General features: G+C 47.7%; 1 protein-coding gene across 5 annotated transcripts in view; it reads left to right on the forward strand.

Moving 5' to 3' along the window:
- Positions 1–21,030, forward strand: part of acad9 (acyl-CoA dehydrogenase family, member 9) — a 55,559-nt gene that overhangs the window by 12,203 nt on the left and 22,326 nt on the right. For all 5 annotated transcript variants that reach the window (XM_065002122.1, XM_065002121.1, XM_065002123.1 and 2 more), the window contains exons 9-13: positions 5,686–5,761; positions 5,847–6,037; positions 10,573–10,701; positions 16,292–16,371; positions 17,255–17,381. In XM_065002122.1, the coding sequence (XP_064858194.1) occupies positions 5,686–5,761; positions 5,847–6,037; positions 10,573–10,701; positions 16,292–16,371; positions 17,255–17,381 (603 nt within the window). The remainder of the gene's footprint in view (positions 1–5,685; positions 5,762–5,846; positions 6,038–10,572; positions 10,702–16,291; positions 16,372–17,254; positions 17,382–21,030) is intronic.

Here is a 21,030-nt window from a genome sequence, read left to right on the forward strand (position 1 = left end):
TGCGCTCCGACCACCGACTGTCTGTCCTGCGCTCCGACCACCGACTGTCTGTCCTGCGCTTCGACCACCGACTGTCTGTCCTGCGCTCCGACCACCGACTGTCTGTCCTGCGCTCCGACCACCGACTGTCTGTCCTGCGCTCCGACTGTCTGTCCTGCGCTCCGACTGTCTGTCCTGCGCTCCGACTGTCTGTCCTGCGCTCCGACTGTCTGTCCTGCGCTGTGACTGTCTGTCCTGCGCTCCGACCACCGACTATCTGGCCTGTGCTCCGACCACCGACTGTCTGTCCTGTGCTCCGACTGTCTGTCCTACATTTACATTTACATTTAAGTCATTTAGCAGACGCTCTTATCCAGAGCGACTTACAAATTGGTGCATTCACCTGTGCTCCGACTGTCTGTCCTGTGCTCCGACTGTCTGTCCTGTGCTCCGACTGTCTGTCCTGTGCTCTGACTGTCTGTCTGTCCTGTGCTCTGACTGTCCTGTGCTCCGACCACCGACTGTCTGTCCTGCGCTCCGACCGACGACTGTCTGTCCTGCGCTCCGACCATCGACTGTCTGTCCTGCGCTCCGACCATCGACTGTCTGTCCTGCGCTCCGACGACGACTGTCTGTCCTGCGCTCTGACTGTCTGTCCTGCGCTCCGACCACGACTGTCTGTCCTGCGCTCCGACCATCGACTGTCTGTCCTGCGCTCTGACTGTCTGTCCTGCTCTCCGACCACGACTGTCTGTCCTGCTCTCCGACCACGACTGTCCTGCGCTCCGACCACCGACTGTCTGTCCTGCGCTCCGACCACCGACTGTCTGTCCTGCGCTCCGACCACGACTGTCCTGCGCTCCGACCACGACTGTCTGTCCTGTGCTCCGACTGTCTGTCCTACATTTACATTTACATTTAAGTCATTTAGCAGACGCTCTTATCCAGAGCGACTTACAAATTGGTGCATTCACCTTTGCTCCGACTGTCTGTCCTGTGTTCCGACTGTCTGTCCTGTGTTCCGACTGTCTGTCCTGTGCTCCGACTGTCTGTCCTGTGCTCCGACTGTCTGTCCTGTGCTCCGACTGTCTGTCCTGTGCTCCGACTGTCTGTCCTGTGCTCCGACTGTCTGTCCTGTGCTGTGCTCTGACTCTGTCTGTCCTGTGCTCTGACTGTCCTGTGCTCCGACCACCGACTGTCTGTCCTGCGCTCCGACGACGACTGTCTGTCCTGCGCTCTGACTGTCTGTCCTGCGCTCCGACCACGACTGTCTGTCCTGCGCTCCGACCACCGACTGTCTGTCCTGCGCTTCGACCACCGACTGTCTGTCCTGCGCTCCGACCACCGACTGTCTGTCCTGCGCTCCGACCACCGACTGTCTGTCCTGCGCTCCAACCACCGACTGTCTGTCCTGCGCTCCGACCGCCGACTGTCTGTCCTGCGCTCCGACCGCCGACTGTCTGTCCTGCGCTCCGACCGCCGACTGTCTGTCCTGCGCTCCGACCGCCGACTGTCTGTCCTGCGCTCCGACCGCCGACTGTCTGTCCTGCGCTCCGACCGCCGACTGTCTGTCCTGCGCTCCGACCGCCGACTGTCTGTCCTGCGCTCCGACCGCCGACTGTCTGTCCTGCGCTCCGACCGCGACTGTCTGTCCTGCGCTCCGACCGCCGACTGTCTGTCCTGCGCTCCGACCGCCGACTGTCTGTCCTGCGCTCCGACCACCGACTGTCTGTCCTGCGCTCCGACGACGACTGTCTGTCCTGCGCTCTGACTGTCTGTCCTGCGCTCCGACGACGACTGTCTGTCCTGCGCTCTGACTGTCTGTCCTGCGCTCCGACCACCGACTGTCTGTCCTGCGCTCCGACCACGACTGTCTGTCCTGCGCTCCGACCACCGACTGTCTGTCCTGCGCTCCGACCACCGACTGTCTGTCCTGCGCTCCGACCACCGACTGTCTGTCCTGCGCTCCGACCACCGACTGTCTGTCCTGCGCTCCGACCACCGACTGTCTGTCCTGCGCTCCGACCACCGACTGTCTGTCCTGCGCTCCGACCACCGACTGTCTGTCCTGCGCTCCGACCACCGACTGTCTGTCCTGCGCTCCGACCACCGACTGTCTGTCCTGCGCTCCGACCACCGACTGTCTGTCCTGCGCTCCGACCACCGACTGTCTGTCCTGCGCTCCGACCACCGACTGTCTGTCCTGCGCTCCGACCACCGACTGTCTGTCCTTGCGCTCCGACCACCGACTGTCTTGCGCTTCGACCACCGACTGTCTGTCCTGCGCTCCGACCGTCTGTCCTGCGCTCCGACCATCGACTGTCCTGCGCTCCGACCACCGACTGTCTGTCCTGCGCTCCGACCACCGACTGTCTGTCCTGCGCTCCGACCACCGACTGTCTGTCCTGCGCTCCGACCACCGACTGTCTGTCCTGCGCTCCGACCACCGACTGTCTGTCCTGCGCTCCGTCCACCGACTGTCTGTCCTTGCGCTCCGACCACCGACTGTCTGTCCTGCGCCGACCATCGACTGTCTGTCCTGCGCTCCGACTGTCTGTCCTGCGCTCCGACTGTCTGTCCTGCGCTCCGACTGTCTGTCCTGCGCTCCGACCGACTGTCCTGCGCTCCGACCACCGACTGTCTGTCCTGCGCTCCGACCACCGACTATCTGGCCTGCGCTCCGACCACCAACTGTCTGTCCTGTGCTCCGACTGTCTGTCCTGTGCTCCGACTGTCTGTCCTACATTTACATTTAAGTCATTTAGCAGACGCTCTTATCCAGAGCGACTTACAAATTGGTGCATTCACCTTTGCTCCGACTGTCTGTCCTGTGCTCCGACTGTCTGTCCTGTGCTCTGACTGTCTGTCCTGTGCTCTGACTGTCTGTCCTGTGCTCTGACTGTCTGTCTGTCCTGTGCTCTGACTGTCCTGTGCTCCGACCACCGACTGTCTGTCCTGCGCTCCGACCACCGACTGTCTGTCCTGCGCTCCGACCACCGACTGTCTGTCCTGCGCTCCGACGACGACTGTCTGTCCTGCGCTCCGACCATCGACTGTCTGTCCTGCGCTCTGACTGTCTGTCCTGTGCTCTGACTGTCCTGTGCTCCGACCACCGACTGTCTCCTGCGCTCCGACCACCGACTGTCTGTCCTGCGCTCCGACGACGACTGTCTGTCCTGCGCTCCGACCATCAACCGACTGTCTGTCCGACCATCAACTGCTGTCCTCCGACCATCGACTGTCTGTCCTGCGCTCCGACCATCGACTGTCTGTCCTGCGCTCCGACCACCGACTGTCTGTCCTTGCGCTCCGACCACCGACTGTCTGTCCTGCGCTCCGACCACCGACTGTCTGTCCTGCGCTCTGACTGTCTGTCCTGCGCTCTGACTGTCTGTCCTGCGCTCCGACCACGACTGTCTGTCCTGCTCTCCGACCACCGACTGTCTGTCCTGCGCTCCGACCATCGACTGTCTGTCCTGCGCTCCGACTGTCTGTCCTGCGCTCCGACTGTCTGTCCTGCGCTCCGACTGTCTGTCCTGCGCTCCGACCACCGACTGTCTGTCCTGCGCTCCGACCACCGACTGTCTGTCCTGCGCTCCGACCACCGACTGTCTGTCCTGCGCTCCGACCATCGACTGTCTGTCCTGCGCTCCGACCACCGACTGTCTGTCCTGTGCTCCGACCACCGACTGTCTGTCCTGCGCTCCGACCACCGACTGTCTGTCCTGCGCTCCGACCACCGTCTGTCTGTCCTGCGCTCCGACCACCGACTGTCTGTCCTGCGCTCCGACCACCACTGTCTGTCCTGCGCTCCGACGACGACTGTCTGTCCTGCGCTCTGACTGTCTGTCCTGCGCTCCGACCCCGACTGTCTGTCCTGCTCTCCGACCACCGACTGTCTGTCCTGCGCTCCGACCACGACTCTGTCCTGCGCTCCGACCATCGACTGTCTGTCCTGCGCTCCGACCATCGACTGTCTGTCCTGCGCTCCGACCACCGACTGTCCTGCGCTCCGACCACCGACTGTCTGTCCTGCGCTCCGACCACCGACTGTCTGTCCTGCGCTCCGACCACCGACTGTCTGTCCTGCGCTCCGACCACCGACTGTCTGTCCTGCGCTCCGACCACCGACTGTCTGTCCTACGCTCCGACCACCGACTGTCTGTCCTGCGCTCCGACCACCGACTGTCTGTCCTGCGCTCCGATCACCGACTGTCTGTCCTGCGCTCCGACCACCGACTGTCTGTCCTGCGCTCCGACCACCGACTGTCTGTCCTTGCGCTCCGACCACCGACTGTCTGTCCTGCGCTCCGACCACCGACTGTCTGTCCTGCGCTCCGACCACCGACTGTCTGTCCTGCGCTCCGACCACCGACTGTCTGTCCTTGCGCTCCGACCACCGACTGTCTGTCCTGCGCTCCGACCACCGACTGTCTGTCCTGCGCTCCGACGACGACTGTCTGTCCTGCGCTCTGACTGTCTGTCCTGCGCTCCGACCACCGACTGTCTGTCCTGCTCTCCGACCACCGACTGTCTGTCCTTGCGCTCCGACCACCGACTGTCTGTCCTGCGCTCCGACCACCGACTGTCTGTCCTGCGCTCTGACGACGACTGTCTGTCCTATGTCCGCAGGGTAGTGGCCAGTAGAGGGCAGGGTGTTGTAGCATGTAGTGACCAGTAGAGGGCAGGGTGTTGTAGCATGTAGTGGCCAGTAGAGGGCAGGGTGTTGTAGCATGTAGTGGCCAGTAGAAGGCAGGGTGTTGTAGCATGTAGTGACCAGTAGAGGGCAGGGTGTTGTAGCATGTAGTGGCCAGTAGAGGGCAGGGTGTTGTAGCATGTACTGGCTGGTAGAGGGCAGGGTGTTGTAGCATGTAGTGACCAGTAGAGGGCAGGGTGTTGTAGCATGTAGTGACCAGTAGAGGGTAGGGTGTTGTAGCATGTAGTGGCTGGTAGAGGGCAGGGTGTAGTGGCCAGCAGGGTGTAGTGGCCAGCAGGGTGTACTGGCTGGTAGAGGGCAGGGTGTTGTAGCATGTAGTGACCAGTAGAGGGCAGGGTGTTGTAGCATGTAGTGACCAGTAGAGGGTAGGGTGTTGTAGCATGTAGTGACCAGTAGAGTGACTGCATGTAGTGACTGCGTTCATCCACCTCTGGCCTGCTCAACTCCCTACCACTGAGGAAGTACAGTTCCCGCTCAGCCCAGTCAAAACTGTTCGCTGCTCTGGCCCCCCAATGGTGGAACAAACTCCCTCACGACGCCAGGACAGCGGAGTCAATCACCATCTTCCGGAGACACCTGAAACCCCACCTCTTTAAGGAATACCTAGGATAGGATAAAGTAATCCCTCTCACCCCCTTAAAAGATTTAGATGCACTACTGTTCCACTGGATGTCATAAGGTGAATGCACCAATTTGTAAGTCGCTTTGGATAAGAGCGTCTGCTAAATGACTTAAATGTAAATGTATGAGCATAGAGAAAAAAACGACATGTTAGGTGCCTTGTGTTTATACGCTGAAGACCATTGCGCTACGTTTTTGCCCATTTGAAGAACATTCAAAAAGCCTACAAGGCTCCTTGCTGTGTCATTTGCATGGTGTATTGGTGCTACCGTTAACTGTCACCATTTAGTTTTGAATGGTTTACCATATCTTTGTACACGTGTTTTCACTCAAACCTTTACTGATTCTTTGTATGTGTCATTATCCAGGTAGCGATGAACATCCTCAACTCTGGCAGGTTCAGTATGGGCAGCGCCGGCTCTGGAATGATCAAGAAACTCATCGGTATAAGCTGTAGAGTGTGAGAAGCTCATAATCATGATTATGGTTATAGTAATGATGATGATAATGGTGATGTCTCCCTCTCCAGAGATGACAGCAGAGTACGCTGGCAGCAGGAAACAGTTTGGTAAGAACCTCAGTGAGTTTGGGATGATCCAAGAGAAGTTTGCGGTGATGGCCCAGAATGCATTTGTGATGGAGAGCATGGCGTACCTGACGGCTGGGATGATGGATCGACCTGGGGTCCCTGACTGTTCTCTAGAGGCTGCTATGGTTAAGGTACTTTTTCTACCACTATACTGGGGTGTTACTACTACTGTTACTAAAACTACTACTGCTTCTGCTACTAAAATTACTACTGCTACTACTAACACGACTAATACTGATGCAACTACTAATACTGATGCAACTACTAATACTGCTGCAACTACTAATACTGCTGCAACTACTAATACTGCTGCAACTACTAATACTGCTGCTACTACTAATACTGCTGCAACTACTAATACTGCTGCAACTACTAATACTGCTGCTACTACTAATACTGCTGCTACTACTGCTGTTGCTGCTACTACTAATGCTGCTGCAACTACTAATACTGCTGCTACTACTAATACTGCTGCAACTACTAATACTGCTGCTACTACTAATACTGCTGCAACTACTAATACTGCTGCTACTACTAATGCTGCTGCTACTACTAATGCTGCTGCTACTACTAATACTGCTGCAACTACTAATACTGCTGCAACTACTAATACTGCTGCACCTACTAATACTGCTGCTACTACTAATACTGCTGCAACTACTAATACTGCTGCTACTACTAATACTGCTGCTACTACTAATGCTGCTGCTACTACTGATACTGCTGCACCTACTAATACTGCTGCACCTACTAATACTGCTGCTACTACTAATGCTGCTGCAACTACTAATACTGCTGCTACTACTAATACTGCTGCTACTACTAATGCTGCTGCTACTACTAATACTGCTGCAACTACTAATACTGCTGCAACTACTAATGCTGCTGCACCTACTGATACTGCTGCTACTACTAATACTGCTGCTACTACTACTACTGCTGCTACTACTACTGCTGCTACTACTAATACTGCTGCTACTACTAATACTGCTGCTACTACTACTACTAATACTGCTGCTACTACTAATACTGCTGCTACTACTACTACTGCTGCTACTACTACTGCTGCTACTACTAATACTGCTGCTACTACTAATACTGCTGCTACTACTACTACTAATGCTGCTGCTACTACTACTACTACTACTAATACTGCTACTACTAATACTGCTGCTACTACTAATACTGCTGCTACTACTACTACTGCTGCTACTAATACTGCTACTACTACTGCTGCTACTACTAATACTGCTGCTACTACTACTACTGCTGCTACTAATACTGCTACTACTACTACTACTGCTGCTACTACTACTACTGCTGCTGCTACTACTACTACTAATGCTGCTGCTACTACTACTACTACTACTACTACTACTACTAATACTGCTACTACTAATACTCCTACTACTACTACTAATGCTGCTGCTACTACTACTACTACTAATACTGCTACTACTAATACTGCTACTACTACTACTCCTACTACTACTACTAATGCTGCTGCTACTACTACTACTACTACTAATACTGCTACTACTAATACTGCTACTACTACTACTCCTACTACTACTACTAATACTGCTACTACTAATACTGCTGCTACTACTACTACTACTACTAATACTGCTGCTGCTACTACTAATACTGCTAATACTGCTGCAACTACTACTACAAACTGCTACTACTAATACTGCTGCTACTACTAATACTGCTAATACTGCTGCAACTACTACTACAAACTGCTGCTACTACTAATACTGCTGCTACTACTGCTGTTGCTGCTACTACTAACACTACTAATACTGCTACTGCTGTTACTACTACTGTTACCACAACTACTGCTACTACTGCCGCTACTACTGCTATTTATCAAATAAAGCCCTTCTTACATCAGCTGATATCTCAGCGTAAAACCCCAAACGGCAAGCAATGCAGGTGTAGAAGCACGGTGGCTAGGAAAAACTCTCTAGAAAGGCCAAACCTAGCAAGAAACCTAGAGAGGAACCAGGCTATAAGGGGTGGCCAGTCCTCTTCTGGCTGTGCCGGGTGGAGATTATAACAGAACATGACCAAGATGTTCAAATGTTCATAAATGACCAGCATGGTCAAATAATAATAATCACAGTAGTTGTCGAGGGTGCAGCAAGTCAGCACCTCAGGAGTAAATGTCAGTTGGCTTTTCATAGCAGTTCATTGAGAGAGACTCTACCACTCCTGCTGTCTCTAGAGAGTTGAAAACAGCAGGTCTGGGACAGGTAGCACATCCGGTGAACAGGTCAGGGTTCCATAGCCGTAGGCGCAACAGTTGAAACCGGACCCATGCCAAATGTTTTCAGTCTCCTGAGGGGGAAAAGGTGTTGTCGTGCCCTCTTCACGACTGTTTTGGTGTGTTTGGACCATGATAGTTCGTTGGTGATGTGGACACCAAGGAACTTGAAGCTCTCAACCCGCTCCACTTCAGCCCCGTCAATGTTAATGGGAGCCTGTTCGGCCCGCCTTTTCCTGTTGTCCACAATCAGCTCCTTTGTCTTGCTCACATTGAGGGAGATTTTGTTGGCCTGGCAACACACTGCCAGGTCTCTGACCTCCTTCCTATAGGCTGTCTCATCGTTGTCTGTGTTGTAGTCAGCAAACTTAATGATGGTATTGGAGTCTTGATTGGCTATGCAGTCGTGGGTGAACAGGGAGTACAGGAGAGGACTAAGCACACACCTCTGAGGGGCCCCAGTGTTGAGGATCAGCGTGGCGGATGTGTTGTTGCCTACCCTTACCAACGTGAGTGCTACAGGGTGGTAATCATATAGGCATGTTACCTTCACTTTCTTGGGCACATGGATGATGGTGGTCTGTTTGAAACATGTAGGTATTACAGACTCGGTCAGGGACAGGTTGAAAATGTCAGTGAAGACACTTGCTAGCATGCTTTGAGTACAAATCAAATTGAATTGGTCACATACACATATTTAGCAGGTTATTGCAGGTGTAGCATTATGCTTGTGTCCCTAGCTCCAGCGGTGCAGTAACAATTGCCAACATTACACACATTTAAAAGTAAAATAATGGAATTTATAAATATTAGGACGAGCAATGTCGGAGTGGAGTACAGTGTGTATATACATATGAAATTAGCAAAGCAGTATGTAAACATTACTAAAGTGACCAGTGTTCCATTATTAACGTGGCCAGTGATTCCATGTCTATGTGTAAAGGGCAGCAGCCTCTAAGGTGCAGGGTTGAGTAACCGGGTGGTAGCTGGCTAGTGATGGCTATTTAACAGTCTGATAGCCATGAGATTGAAGCACTTTTTCCCGGCTCTGTCCCAGCTTTGATGCACCTTTACTGAGCCCATCTTCTGGATGATAGACACACTGCTGTTACACTGTAGACACACTGCTGTTACACTATAGACACACTGCTGTTACACTGTAGACACACTGCTGTTACACTGTAGACACACTGCTGTTACACTGTAGACACACTGCTGTTACACTGTAGACACACTGCTGTTACACTGTAGACACACTGCTGTTACACTTATAGAAACACTGCTGTTACACTTATAGACACACTGCTGTTACACTTATAGACACACTGCTGTTACACTATAGACACACTGCTGTTACACTATAGACACACTGCTGTTACACTGTAGACACACTGCTGTTACACTGTAGACACACTGCTGTTACACTTAGACACACTGCTGTTACACTTAGACACACTGCTGTTACACCTATAGACGCACTGCTGTTACACCTATAGACGCACTGCTGTTACACCTATAGACGCACTGCTGTTACACCTGTAGACGCACTGCTGTTACACCTGTAGACGCACTGCTGTTACACCTATAGACACACTGCTGTTACACCTATAGACACACTGCTGTTACACCTATAGACACACTGCTGTTACACCTATAGACACACTGCTGTTACACCTATAGACACACTGCTGTTACACCTATAGACACACTGCTGTTACACTGTAGACACACTGCTGTTACACCTATAGACACACTGCTGTTACACCTATAGACGCACTGCTGTTACACTGTAGACACTGCTGTTACACTAGACTCACTGCTGTTACACTATATACACACTGCTGTTACACTATAGACACTGCTGTTACACTGTAGACACTGCTGTTACACTAGACTCACTGCTGTTACACTATAGACACACTGCTGTTACACTATAGACACACTGCTGTTACACCTATAGACACACTGCTGTTACACCTATAGACACACTGCTGTTACACCTATAGACACACTGCTGTTACACTATAGACACACTGCTGTTACACTATAGACACACTGCTGTTACACTATAGACACACTGCTGTTACACTATAGACACACTGCTGTTACACCTATAGACACACTGCTGTTACACCTATAGACACACTGCTGTTACACTGTAGACACACTGCTGTTACACCTATAGACACACTGCTGTTACACTATAGACACACTGCTGTTACACTATAGACACACTACACTATAGACACACTGCTGTTACACTATAGACACACTGCTGTTACACCTATAGACACACTACACTATAGACACACTACGGTTACACTACACAAGTTTCGTGACTAGTTGCATGACAGAGTACCTTATTGTCTGTGTCTTTGCTTACCTCTCTCTCTGTAGGTGTTCAGCTCTGAAGGAGGCTGGATCTGTGTGTCTGAGGCTCTGCAGGTTCTTGGAGGGCTGGGCTACACTAAGAACTATCCCTACGAACGCTACCTCAGAGACTGCCGTATCCTGCTCATCTTCGAGGTATCACACACACAGTGTAGTATTTCTCCTTTTAATAACAGAGTTATACAGCGTTAACCATGTAGTGTCCACCAGAGGGCGGATGTCCACCTTGACAGACTAGATACTAGTGATTTGCGGGTTGACTCATAACTCGCAGTCCCTGCGGTTCTATCCACGGGGCGTAGGGATTCGGGGGTCCTGAACTATTGTGTGGCTGAAGGGCGGGTAGGTGGGTGGCGAGCGGGTTGAGTAAAGAGAAACAAGACCATAAATACATTCATTTATATCTATAGGCTACATTGTGGTTTCTCTTTCGTTATTTTATGGTATTAGTGCATTCACCTAAACTGTAGGGCTTAACTGTACGTGGGCCCAATAGCCTGCAGAGCCAAATAATGATTTTGTGAACAGGCAGAAAACTTTTTGTTTTGTTTGTTTAAGTACAGTGGAGCAAAAAAGTATTTAGTCAGCCACCAATTGTGCAAGTTCTCCCACTTAAAAAGATGAGAGGCCTGTAATTTTCATCATAGGTAGACTTCAACTATGACAGACAAAATGAGAAAAAAAATCCAGAAAATCACATTGTAGGATTTTTATGAATTTATTTGCAAATTATGGTGGAAAATATGTATTTGGTCACCTACAAACAAGCAAGATTTCTGGCTCTCACAGACCTGTAACTTCTTCTTTAAGAGGCTCCTCTGTCCTCCACTCGTTACCTGTATTAATGGCACCTGTTTGAACTTGTTATCAGTATAAAAGACACCTTGTCCACAACCTCAAACAGTCACACTCCAAACTCCACTATGGCCAAGACCAAAGAGCTGTCAAAGGACACCAGAAACAAAATTGTAGACCTGCACCAGGCTGAATCTACAATAGGTAAGCAGCTTGTTTTGAAGAAATCAACTGTGGGAGCAATTATTAGGAAATGGAAGACATACAAGACCACTGATAATCTCCCTCGATCTGGGGCTCCACGCAAGATCTCACCCCGTGGGGTCAAAATGATCACAAGAACGGTGAGCAAAAATCCCAGAACCACACGGGGAACCTAGTGAATGACCTGCAGAGACCTGGGACCAAAGTAACAAAGCCTACCATTAGTAACCCATTACGCCACCAGGGACTCAAATCCTGCAGTGCCAGACGTGTCTCCCTGCTTAAGCCAATACATGTCCAGGCCCGTCTGAAGTTTGCTAGAGAGCATTTGGATGATCCAGAAGAAGATTGGGAGAATGTCATATGGTCAGATGAAACCAAAATAGAAACATGGGGGTGGAAACATCATGCTTTGGGGCTGTTTTTCTGCAAAGGGACCAGGACGACTGATCTGTGTAAAGGAAAGAATGAATGGGGCCATGTATCGTGAGATTTTGAGTGAAAACCTCCTTCCATCAGCAAGGGCATTGAAGATGAAACGTGGCTGGGTCTTTCAGCATGACAATGATCCCAAACACACCGCCCGGGCAACGAAGGAGTGGCTTCGTAAGAAGCATTTCAAGGTCCTGGAGTGGCCTAGCCAGTCTCCAGATCTCAACCCCATAGAAAATCTTTGGAGGGAGTTGAAAGTCCGTGTTGCCCAGCAACAGCCCCAAAACATCACTGCTCTAGAGGAGATCTGCATGGAGGAATGGGCCAAAATACCAGCAACAGTGTGTGAAAACCTTGTGAAGACTTACAGAAAACGTTTGACCTCTGTCATTGCCAACAAAGGGTATATAACAAAGTATTGAGAAACTTTTGTTATTGACCAAATACTTATTTACCACCATAAGTTGCAAATAAATTCATAAAAAATCCTACAATGTGATTTTCTGGAGAAAAGAAATGAGTCATTATGTCTGTCATAGTTGAAGTGTACCTATGATGAAAATTACAGGCCTCTCTCATTTTTTTAAATGGGAGAACTTGCACAGTTGGTGGCTGACTAAATACTTTTTTGCCCCACTGTACATTGTTGAAGTTTAATTCAATAAGACAAACACTGTGAAAGAAGAGTTTGAAGGGAGGACCAGAAAAATAATGTTTGGGAAAGATTTGGTGAAGTAGTGAAAGAGGATGACAGCAGTGCTGGCTATGTTATGTGGTGAAGTAGTGAAAGAGGATGACAGCAGTGCTGGCTATGTTATGTGGTGAAGTAGTGAAAGAGGATGACAGCAGTGCTGGCTATGTTATGTGGTGAAGTAGTGAAAGAGGATGACAGCAGTGCTGGCTATGTTATGTGGTGAAGTAGTGAAAGAGGATGACAGCAGTGCTGGCTATGTTATGTGGTGAAGTAGTGAAAGAGGATGACAGCAGTGCTGGCTATGTTATGTGGTGAAGTAGTGAAAGAGGATGACAGCAGTGCTGGCTATGTTATGTGGTGAAGTAGTGAAAGAGGATGACAGCAGTGCTGGCTATGTTATGTGGTGAAGTAGTGAAAGAGGATGACAGCAGAGCTGGCTATGTTATGTGTGATGATTCAGATAGGCCTATGGCATGTCAAGGGAATGGCATGTTCAGAGGGGTTAAATGGACACTTGAAATCTGGACACTGACTGTAGGTCTGTAACATCTCACATGGCCTTAATATTAACTCCTGCAGAATTAAGCATGTATTACTGTAAAATGATACACCAAATGTTGGCAACGTTATGACTCGGGAACAGGAGAAATCTGATTGATTTATTTCTGCATCTTGAGAGAATGCAATGCTCAGTTAGATACCTTCTGTAGAGGCTCTGTCTTCATCACAAACACTGATAGTATTTCAACCACTTAAGATTTCAGTTCGGCTTTAATGTATATTTTATTAGAAACACGTTGGGTCGTTTTCACAGCTTTCTTTCTCCTTAACCGGTCAAACTGATGTCGTTTTGGGCATTTTGCGCTGAAAATCTTTCCCGACTTGTTTATTTATTTATATATATTTTTGTTGGTGTTATTGTGTTTTCTCCCCGGTCCCTATATGTCTTTACTCTACGAAAGATGACAGAGATGTCAACTAGATGGAAGCATTAATTCTATCGATCTATTACATTATTCTGCTGAGCAACGGTTTATTTAGTCTACTAGGGCAACAAGTAAGCTACATGTATCTAAGTTGACTAACAAATTCCCCTCAGATCTATTTATGCTGCCTTCAGCTATTTCAAACAGATTCAACCACAAAGACCAGGGAGGTTTTCCAACCACAAAGACCAGGGAGGTTTTCCAACCACAAAGACCAGGGGGGTTTTCCAACCACAAAGACCAGGGAGGTTTTCCAATGCCTGTCAAAGAAAGGCATCTATTTGTAGATGGGTAAAAATAAAATCAGACATTGAATATCTCTTTGTTATTAATTACACTTTCTGAAGGCTCTGTATCAGTCAAGGGGTGTGAATACCTTCTGAAGGCTCTGTACCAGTCAAGGGGTGTGAATACCTTCTGAAGGCTCTGTATCAGTCAAGGGGTGTGAATACCTTCTGAAGGCTCTGTACCAGTCAAGGGGTGTGAATACCTTCTGAAGGCTCTGTACCAGTCAAGGGGTGTGAATACTTTCTGAAGGCTCTGTATCAGTCAAGGGGTGTGAATACCTTCTGAAGGCTCTGTATCAGTCAAGGGGTGTGAATACCTTCTGAAGGCTCTGTATCAGTCAAGGGGTGTGAATACCTTCTGAAGGCTCTGTATCAGTCAAGGGGTGTGAATACTTTCTGAAGGCTCTGTATCAGTCAAGGGGTGTGAATACCTTCTGAAGGCTCTGTATCAGTCAAGGGGTGTGAATACCTTCTGAAGGCTCTGTATCAGTCAAGGGGTGTGAATACCTTCTGAAGGCTCTGTATCAGTCAAGGGGTGTGAATACTTTCTGAAGGCTCTGTATCAGTCAAGGGGTGTGAATACCTTCTGAAGGCTCTGTATCAGTCAAGGGGTGTGAATACCTTCTGAAGGCTCTGTATCAGTCAAGGGGTGTGAATACTTTCTGAAGGCTCTGTATCAGTCAAGGGGTGTGAATACCTTCTGAAGGCTCTGTATCAGTCAAGGGGTGTGAATACCTTCTGAAGGCTCTGTACCAGTCAAGGGGTGTGAATACCTTCTGAAGGCTCTGTATCAGTCAAGGGGAAGGCTGAATACCTTCTGAAGGCTCTGTATCAGTCAAGGGGTGTGAATACCTTCTGAAGGCTCTGTATCAGTCAAGGGGTGTGAATACCTTCTGAAGGCTCTGTACCAGTCAAGGGGTGTGAATACCTTCTGAAGGCTCTGTATCAGTCAAGGGGTGTGAATACCTTCTGAAGGCTCTGTATCAGAAGGCTCTGTATCAGTCAAGGGTGTGAATACCTTCTGAAGGCTCTGTATCAGTCAAGGGGTGTGAATACCTTCTGAAGGCTCTGTACCAGTCAAGGGGTGTGAATACCTTCTGAAGGCTCTGTATCAGTCAAGGGGTGTGGATACCTTCTGAAGGCTCTGTACCAGTCAAGGGGTGTGAATACCTTCTGAAGGCTCTGTATCAGTCAAGGGGTGTGAATACCTTCTGAAGGCTCTGTACCAGTCAAGGGGTGTGAATACCTTCTGAAGGCTCTGTATCAGTCAAGGGGTGTGAATACCTTCTGAAGGCTCTGTATCAGTCAAGGGGTGTGAATACCTTCTGAAGGCTCTGTACCAGTCAAGGGGTGTGAATACCTTCTGAAGGCTCTGTACCAGTCAAGGGGTGTGAATACCTTCTGAAGGCTCTGTACCAGTCAAGGGGTGTGAATACCTTCTGAAGGCTCTGTACCAGTCAAGGGGTGTGAATACCTTCTGAAGGCTCTGTACCAGTTAAGGGGTGTGAATACTTTCTGAAGGCTCTGTACCAGTCAGGGGGTGTGAATACCTTCTGAAGGCTCTGTACCAGTTAAGGGGTGTGAATACCTTCTGAAGGCTCTGTACCAGTCAAGGGGTGTGAATACTTTCTGAAGGCTCTGTACCAGTCAGGGGGTGTGAATACCTTCTGAAGGCTCTGTATCAGTCAAGGGGTGTGAATACCTTCTGAAGGCTCTGTACCAGTCAAGGGGTGTGAATACCTTCTGAAGGCTCTGTACCAGTCAAGGGGTGTGAATACCTTCTGAAGGCTCTGTACCAGTCAAGGGGTGTGAATACCTTCTGAAGGCTCTGTATCAGTCAAGGGGTGTGAATACCTTCTGAAGGCTCTGTATCAGTCAAGGGGTGTGAATACCTTCTGAAGGCTCTGTATCAGTCAAGGGGTGTGAATACCTTCTGAAGGCTCTGTATCAGTCAAGGGGTATGAATACCTTCTGAAGGCTCTGTACCAGTCAGGGGGTGTGAATACCTTCTGAAGGCTCTGTACCAGTCAAGGGGTGTGAATACCTTCTGAAGGCTCTGTACCAGTTAAGGGGTGTGAATACTTTCTGAAGGCTCTGTACCAGTCAGGGGGTGTGAATACCTTCTGAAGGCTCTGTACCAGTTAAGGGGTGTGAATACCTTCTGAAGGCTCTGTACCAGTCAAGGGGTGTGAATACTTTCTGAAGGCTCTGTACCAGTCAGGGGGTGTGAATACCCTCTGAAGGCACTGAATCTCCCTGGAGATATGAAGATGTTAGATTGTAGTTATGAAGAGGTCTTTACTTGATGTTGTGTTCTGTCTCGTCAGGGCACCAATGAGATCCTGAGGATGTACATAGCTCTGACTGGGATGCAGTATGCTGGAAAAATACTGACAGGCAAAATCAAGTAAGTAACTTTTTGGACGACCTGACCAAATTCATATAGAAATGTGAGTTGTAGATCTGGCATTCGCATTGAAAGCAAGTCTAAGAATCGGTAGATCTGTTCTATTTTTTTGTATTTCTTAGTTTTTTTTTCGTCTTTTGGTTTTGTACACCAGCTTCAAATGATTCTCCACACTATACTTGCTTGTTTTGTCACAAACTGAAATTAGGCAAACTATTACAATTTTAGCAACCATGAAATGGTGGTGTGATTTCTGCATATGGCACCTTTTTAAGATAAGTTTCATGACCAAAAGTATGTGGACACGTGCTCGTCAAACATCTCATTCCCAAATCATGGGCTTTAATATGGAGTTGTTCCCCCCTTTGTTGCTATAACAGCCTCCACTCTTCTGGGAAGGCTTTCCACTAGATCATTGCTCTGATGTTGGGCAATAAGGCCTGGCTCACAGTTTGCGTTCCAATTCATCCCAAAGGTGTTCGATGGGGTTGAGGTCAGGGCTCTGTGCGGGCCAGTCAAGTTCTTCCACACGATCTCAACAAAATATTTCTGTATGGACCTCGTTGAAATTCACAGAGCTTTTCAGTAAGGCCATTATACTGCCAGTGTTATACTATGGCGATTGCTGGTTTAGATTTTATTCACCTGTCAGCAACGTGTGTGGCTGAAATAGCCGAATCCACTCATTTGAAGGGGTGTCCACATACTCTTATGTGTGTGTGTGTGTGTATATATATATATATATATATATATATATATATATATATATATATATATATATATATATATATATATATACATACACACACATCAGCTCAATTCATTACATTTCTATCTGTAACATTCTGAAATTGTCATCTGTCTCTCTGCCTTGTCCAATCAGGGAGATGAAGAAGGGGAATGTGGGTGTGGCCTTGGAGATGTTGGGCAGGAAGTTGGGAGATGCGTTGGGGAGGAAGGTGGACCTTGGACTGACTGGGATGGATGGGGTGGTGCATCCTGGTCTGGCGGTGCGTACCTTTATTTAACCTATAACCCCTAACCCTGGGACTGAATGGGACGGTACGTACCTCATATGCAGTACTACAGTGCATTCGGAAAGTATTCAGACCCCTTAACTTTTTCTTCATTTTGTTACGTTACAGCCTTATTCTAAAATAGATTCAATTGTTTTTTTCCCCCTCATCAATCTCATCAATATCCAATAATGACAAAGCAAAATGTTTTTATGTGCAAATTTATAAAAAATAAACTATCACATTTACTTGAGTATTCAGACCCTTTACTCAGTACTTTGTTGAAGCACCTTTGGCAGCGATTACAGCCTCGAGTCTTCTTGGGTATGACGCTACCAGCTTGGCACAACTGTATTTGGGGCTCTGTCAGGTTGGATGGGGAGCGTCACTACACAGCTATTTTCAGGTCTCTCCAGAGATGTTAGATCAGGTTCAAGTCCGGGCTCTGGCTGGGCCACTCAAGGACATTCAGAGACTTGTCCCGAACCCACTCCTGCGTTGTCTAGGTTGCATACTCACAGTCAAATAGCCCTTACACAGCCTGGGAGTGTGTTGGGTCATTGTCCTGTTGAAAAACAAATGATAGTCCCACTAAGCGCAAACCACATGGGATGGTGTATCGCTACAGAATACTATGGTAACCATGCTGGTTAAATGTGCCTTGAATTCTAAATAAATCACTGAGTGTCATCAGCAAAGCACCCCCACACCGTCACACCTCCTCCTCCATGCTTCACGGTGGGAACCACACATGCAGAGATCATCCGTTCACCTACTCTGCATCTCACAAAGACACAGCGGTTGGAACCAAAAACCTAAAAAAAAAACTCACATCAGACTAAAGGACAGATTTCAACCGGTCTAATGTCCATTGCTCGTGTTTCTTGGCCCAAGCAAGTATCTTCTTCTTATTGCTATCCTTTAGTAGTGGTTTCTTTGCAGCAATTCGACCATGAAGGCCTGATTCATGCATTATCCTCTGAACAGTTGTTGCGATGGGTCTGTTTCTTGAACTTTTGTGAAGCATTTATTTGGCAATTTCTGAGTCTGGTATCTCTAATGAACTGATCCTCTGCAGCAGAGGTAACACTGGGTCTTCCTTTCCTGTGGCGGTCCTCATGAGAGCCAGTTAACTCTAATGAACTTATCCTCTGCAGCAGAGGTAACTCTGGGTCTTCCTGTAGCAGAGGTAACACTGGGTCTTCCTTTCCTGTAGCGGTCCTCATGAGAGCCAGTTAACTCTAATGAACTGATCCTCTGCAGCAGAGGTAACTCTGGGTCTTCCTTTCCTGTGGCGGTCCTCATGAGAGCCAGTTAACTCTAATGAACTGATCCTCTGCAGCAGAGGTAACTCTGGGTCTTCCTTTCCTGTGGCGGTCCTCATGAGAGCCAGTTAACTCTAATGAACTGATCCTCTGCAGCAGAGGTAACTCTGGGTCTTCCTTTCCTGTGGCGGTCCTCATGAGAGCCAGTTAACTCTAATGAACTGATCCTCTGCAGCAGAGGTAACTCTGGGTCTTCCTTTCCTGTGGCGGTCCTCATGAGAGCCAGTTTCATCATAGCGCTGGATGATGGTTTTGCGACTGCACTTGAAGAACGTTCTTGAAATGTTCCAGATTGACTGACCTTCATGTCATAAAGTAATGATGGACTGACCTTCATGTCATAAAGTAATGATGGACTGACCTTCATGTCATAAAGTAATGATGGACTGACCTTCATGTCATAAAGTAATGATGGACTGACCTTCATGTCATAAAGTAATGATGGACTGACCTTCATGTCATAAAGTAATGATGGACTGACCTTCATGTCATAAAGTAATGATGGACTGACATTCATGTCATAAAGTAATGATGGACTGACCTTCATGTCATAAAGTAATGATGGACTGACCTTCATGTCATAAAGTAATGATGGACTGACCTTCATGTCATAAAGTAATGATGGACTGACCTTCATGTCATAAAGTAATGATGGACTGACCTTCATGTCATAAAGTAATGATGGACTGACCTTCATGTCATAAAGTAATGATGGACTGACCTTCATGTCATAAAGTAATGATGGACTGACCTTCATGTCATAAAGTAATGATGGACTGACCTTCATGTCATAAAGTAATGATGGACTGACCTTCATGTCATAAAGTAATGATGGACTGACCTTCATGTCATAAAGTAATGATGGACTGACCTTCATGTCATAAAGTAATGATGGACTGACCTTCATGTCATAAAGTAATGATGGACTGACCTTCATGTCATAAAGTAATGATGGACTGACCTTCATGTCATAAAGTAATGATGGACTGACCTTCATGTCATAAAGTAATGATGGACTGACCTTCATGTCATAAAGTAATGATGGACTGACCTTCATGTCATAAAGTAATGATGGACTGACCTTCATGTCATAAAGTAATGATGGACTGACCTTCATGTCATAAAGTAATGATGGACTGACCTTCATGTCATAAAGTAATGATGGACTGACCTTCATGTCATAAAGTAATGATGGACTGACCTTCATGTCATCAAGTAATGATGGACTGACCTTCATGTCATCAAGTAATGATGGACTGACCTTCATGTCATCAAGTAATGATGGACTGACCTTCATGTCATCAAGTAATGATGGACTGACCTTCATGTCATCAAGTAATGATGGACTGACCTTCATGTCATCAAGTAATGATGGACTGACCTTCATGTCATAAAGTAATGATGGACTGACCTTCATGTCATAAAGTAATGATGGACTGACCTTCATGTCATAAAGTAATGATGGACTGACCTTCATGTCATAAAGTAATGATGGACTGACCTTCATGTCATAAAGTAATGATGGACTGTCGTTTCTCTTCGCTTATTTGAGTTGTTCTTGCCATAATATGGACTTGGTCTTTTACCAAATTGGGCTATCTTCTGTATACCAGCCCTACCTTGTCACAACACAACTGATTGGCTCAAACGCATTAAGAAGGAAAGAAATTCCACAAATTAACTTTTAACAAGGCACACCTGTTAATTGAAATGCATTCCAGGTGACTACCTCGTGAAGATGGTTGAGAGAATGCCAAGAGTGTGCAAAGCTCTCAAGGCAAAGAATCTCAAATATCAAATATATTTTGATATGTTTAACACTTTTTTTTTTTTTGGTTACTAAATGATTCCATATGTGTTATTTCAATGTTTTGATGTATTCACTATTATTCTACAATGTAGAAAATAGGAATGAGTAGGTGTGTCAACTATTGACTTGTACTGTATGTAGATACATTTTTTTTTTCCATTTTTTTTCCATTTTTTTAACATTTTGCAAAAACTTCAAAACTGTGTTGGCTTTGTCATTATGGGGTATTGTGTGTAGATTGATGAGGGGGGGGAAATATTTGATCCATTTTAGAATAAGGCTGTAACGTAACTGTGGGAAAAGTCAAGGAGTCTGATTACTTTCTGAATGTACTGTGCATATAATACTATAAACATGGCTGGAACATCCTAATGTGGCGGGATTGTTTTGAACCTTATTGAACCCCACAGGCTTACTGTACAGGTTGTTACCTTAAGTCAGGGTTCCCTAACTGGTGACCCACTGGCCGGATTTGGCCCAATGGTTATTTTATTTGTGTAATTGTTGG

The sequence above is a fragment of the Oncorhynchus nerka genome, linkage group LG15 (assembly GCF_034236695.1).
Source record: "Oncorhynchus nerka isolate Pitt River linkage group LG15, Oner_Uvic_2.0, whole genome shotgun sequence".
NCBI classification, from domain to species: domain Eukaryota; kingdom Metazoa; phylum Chordata; class Actinopteri; order Salmoniformes; family Salmonidae; genus Oncorhynchus; species Oncorhynchus nerka.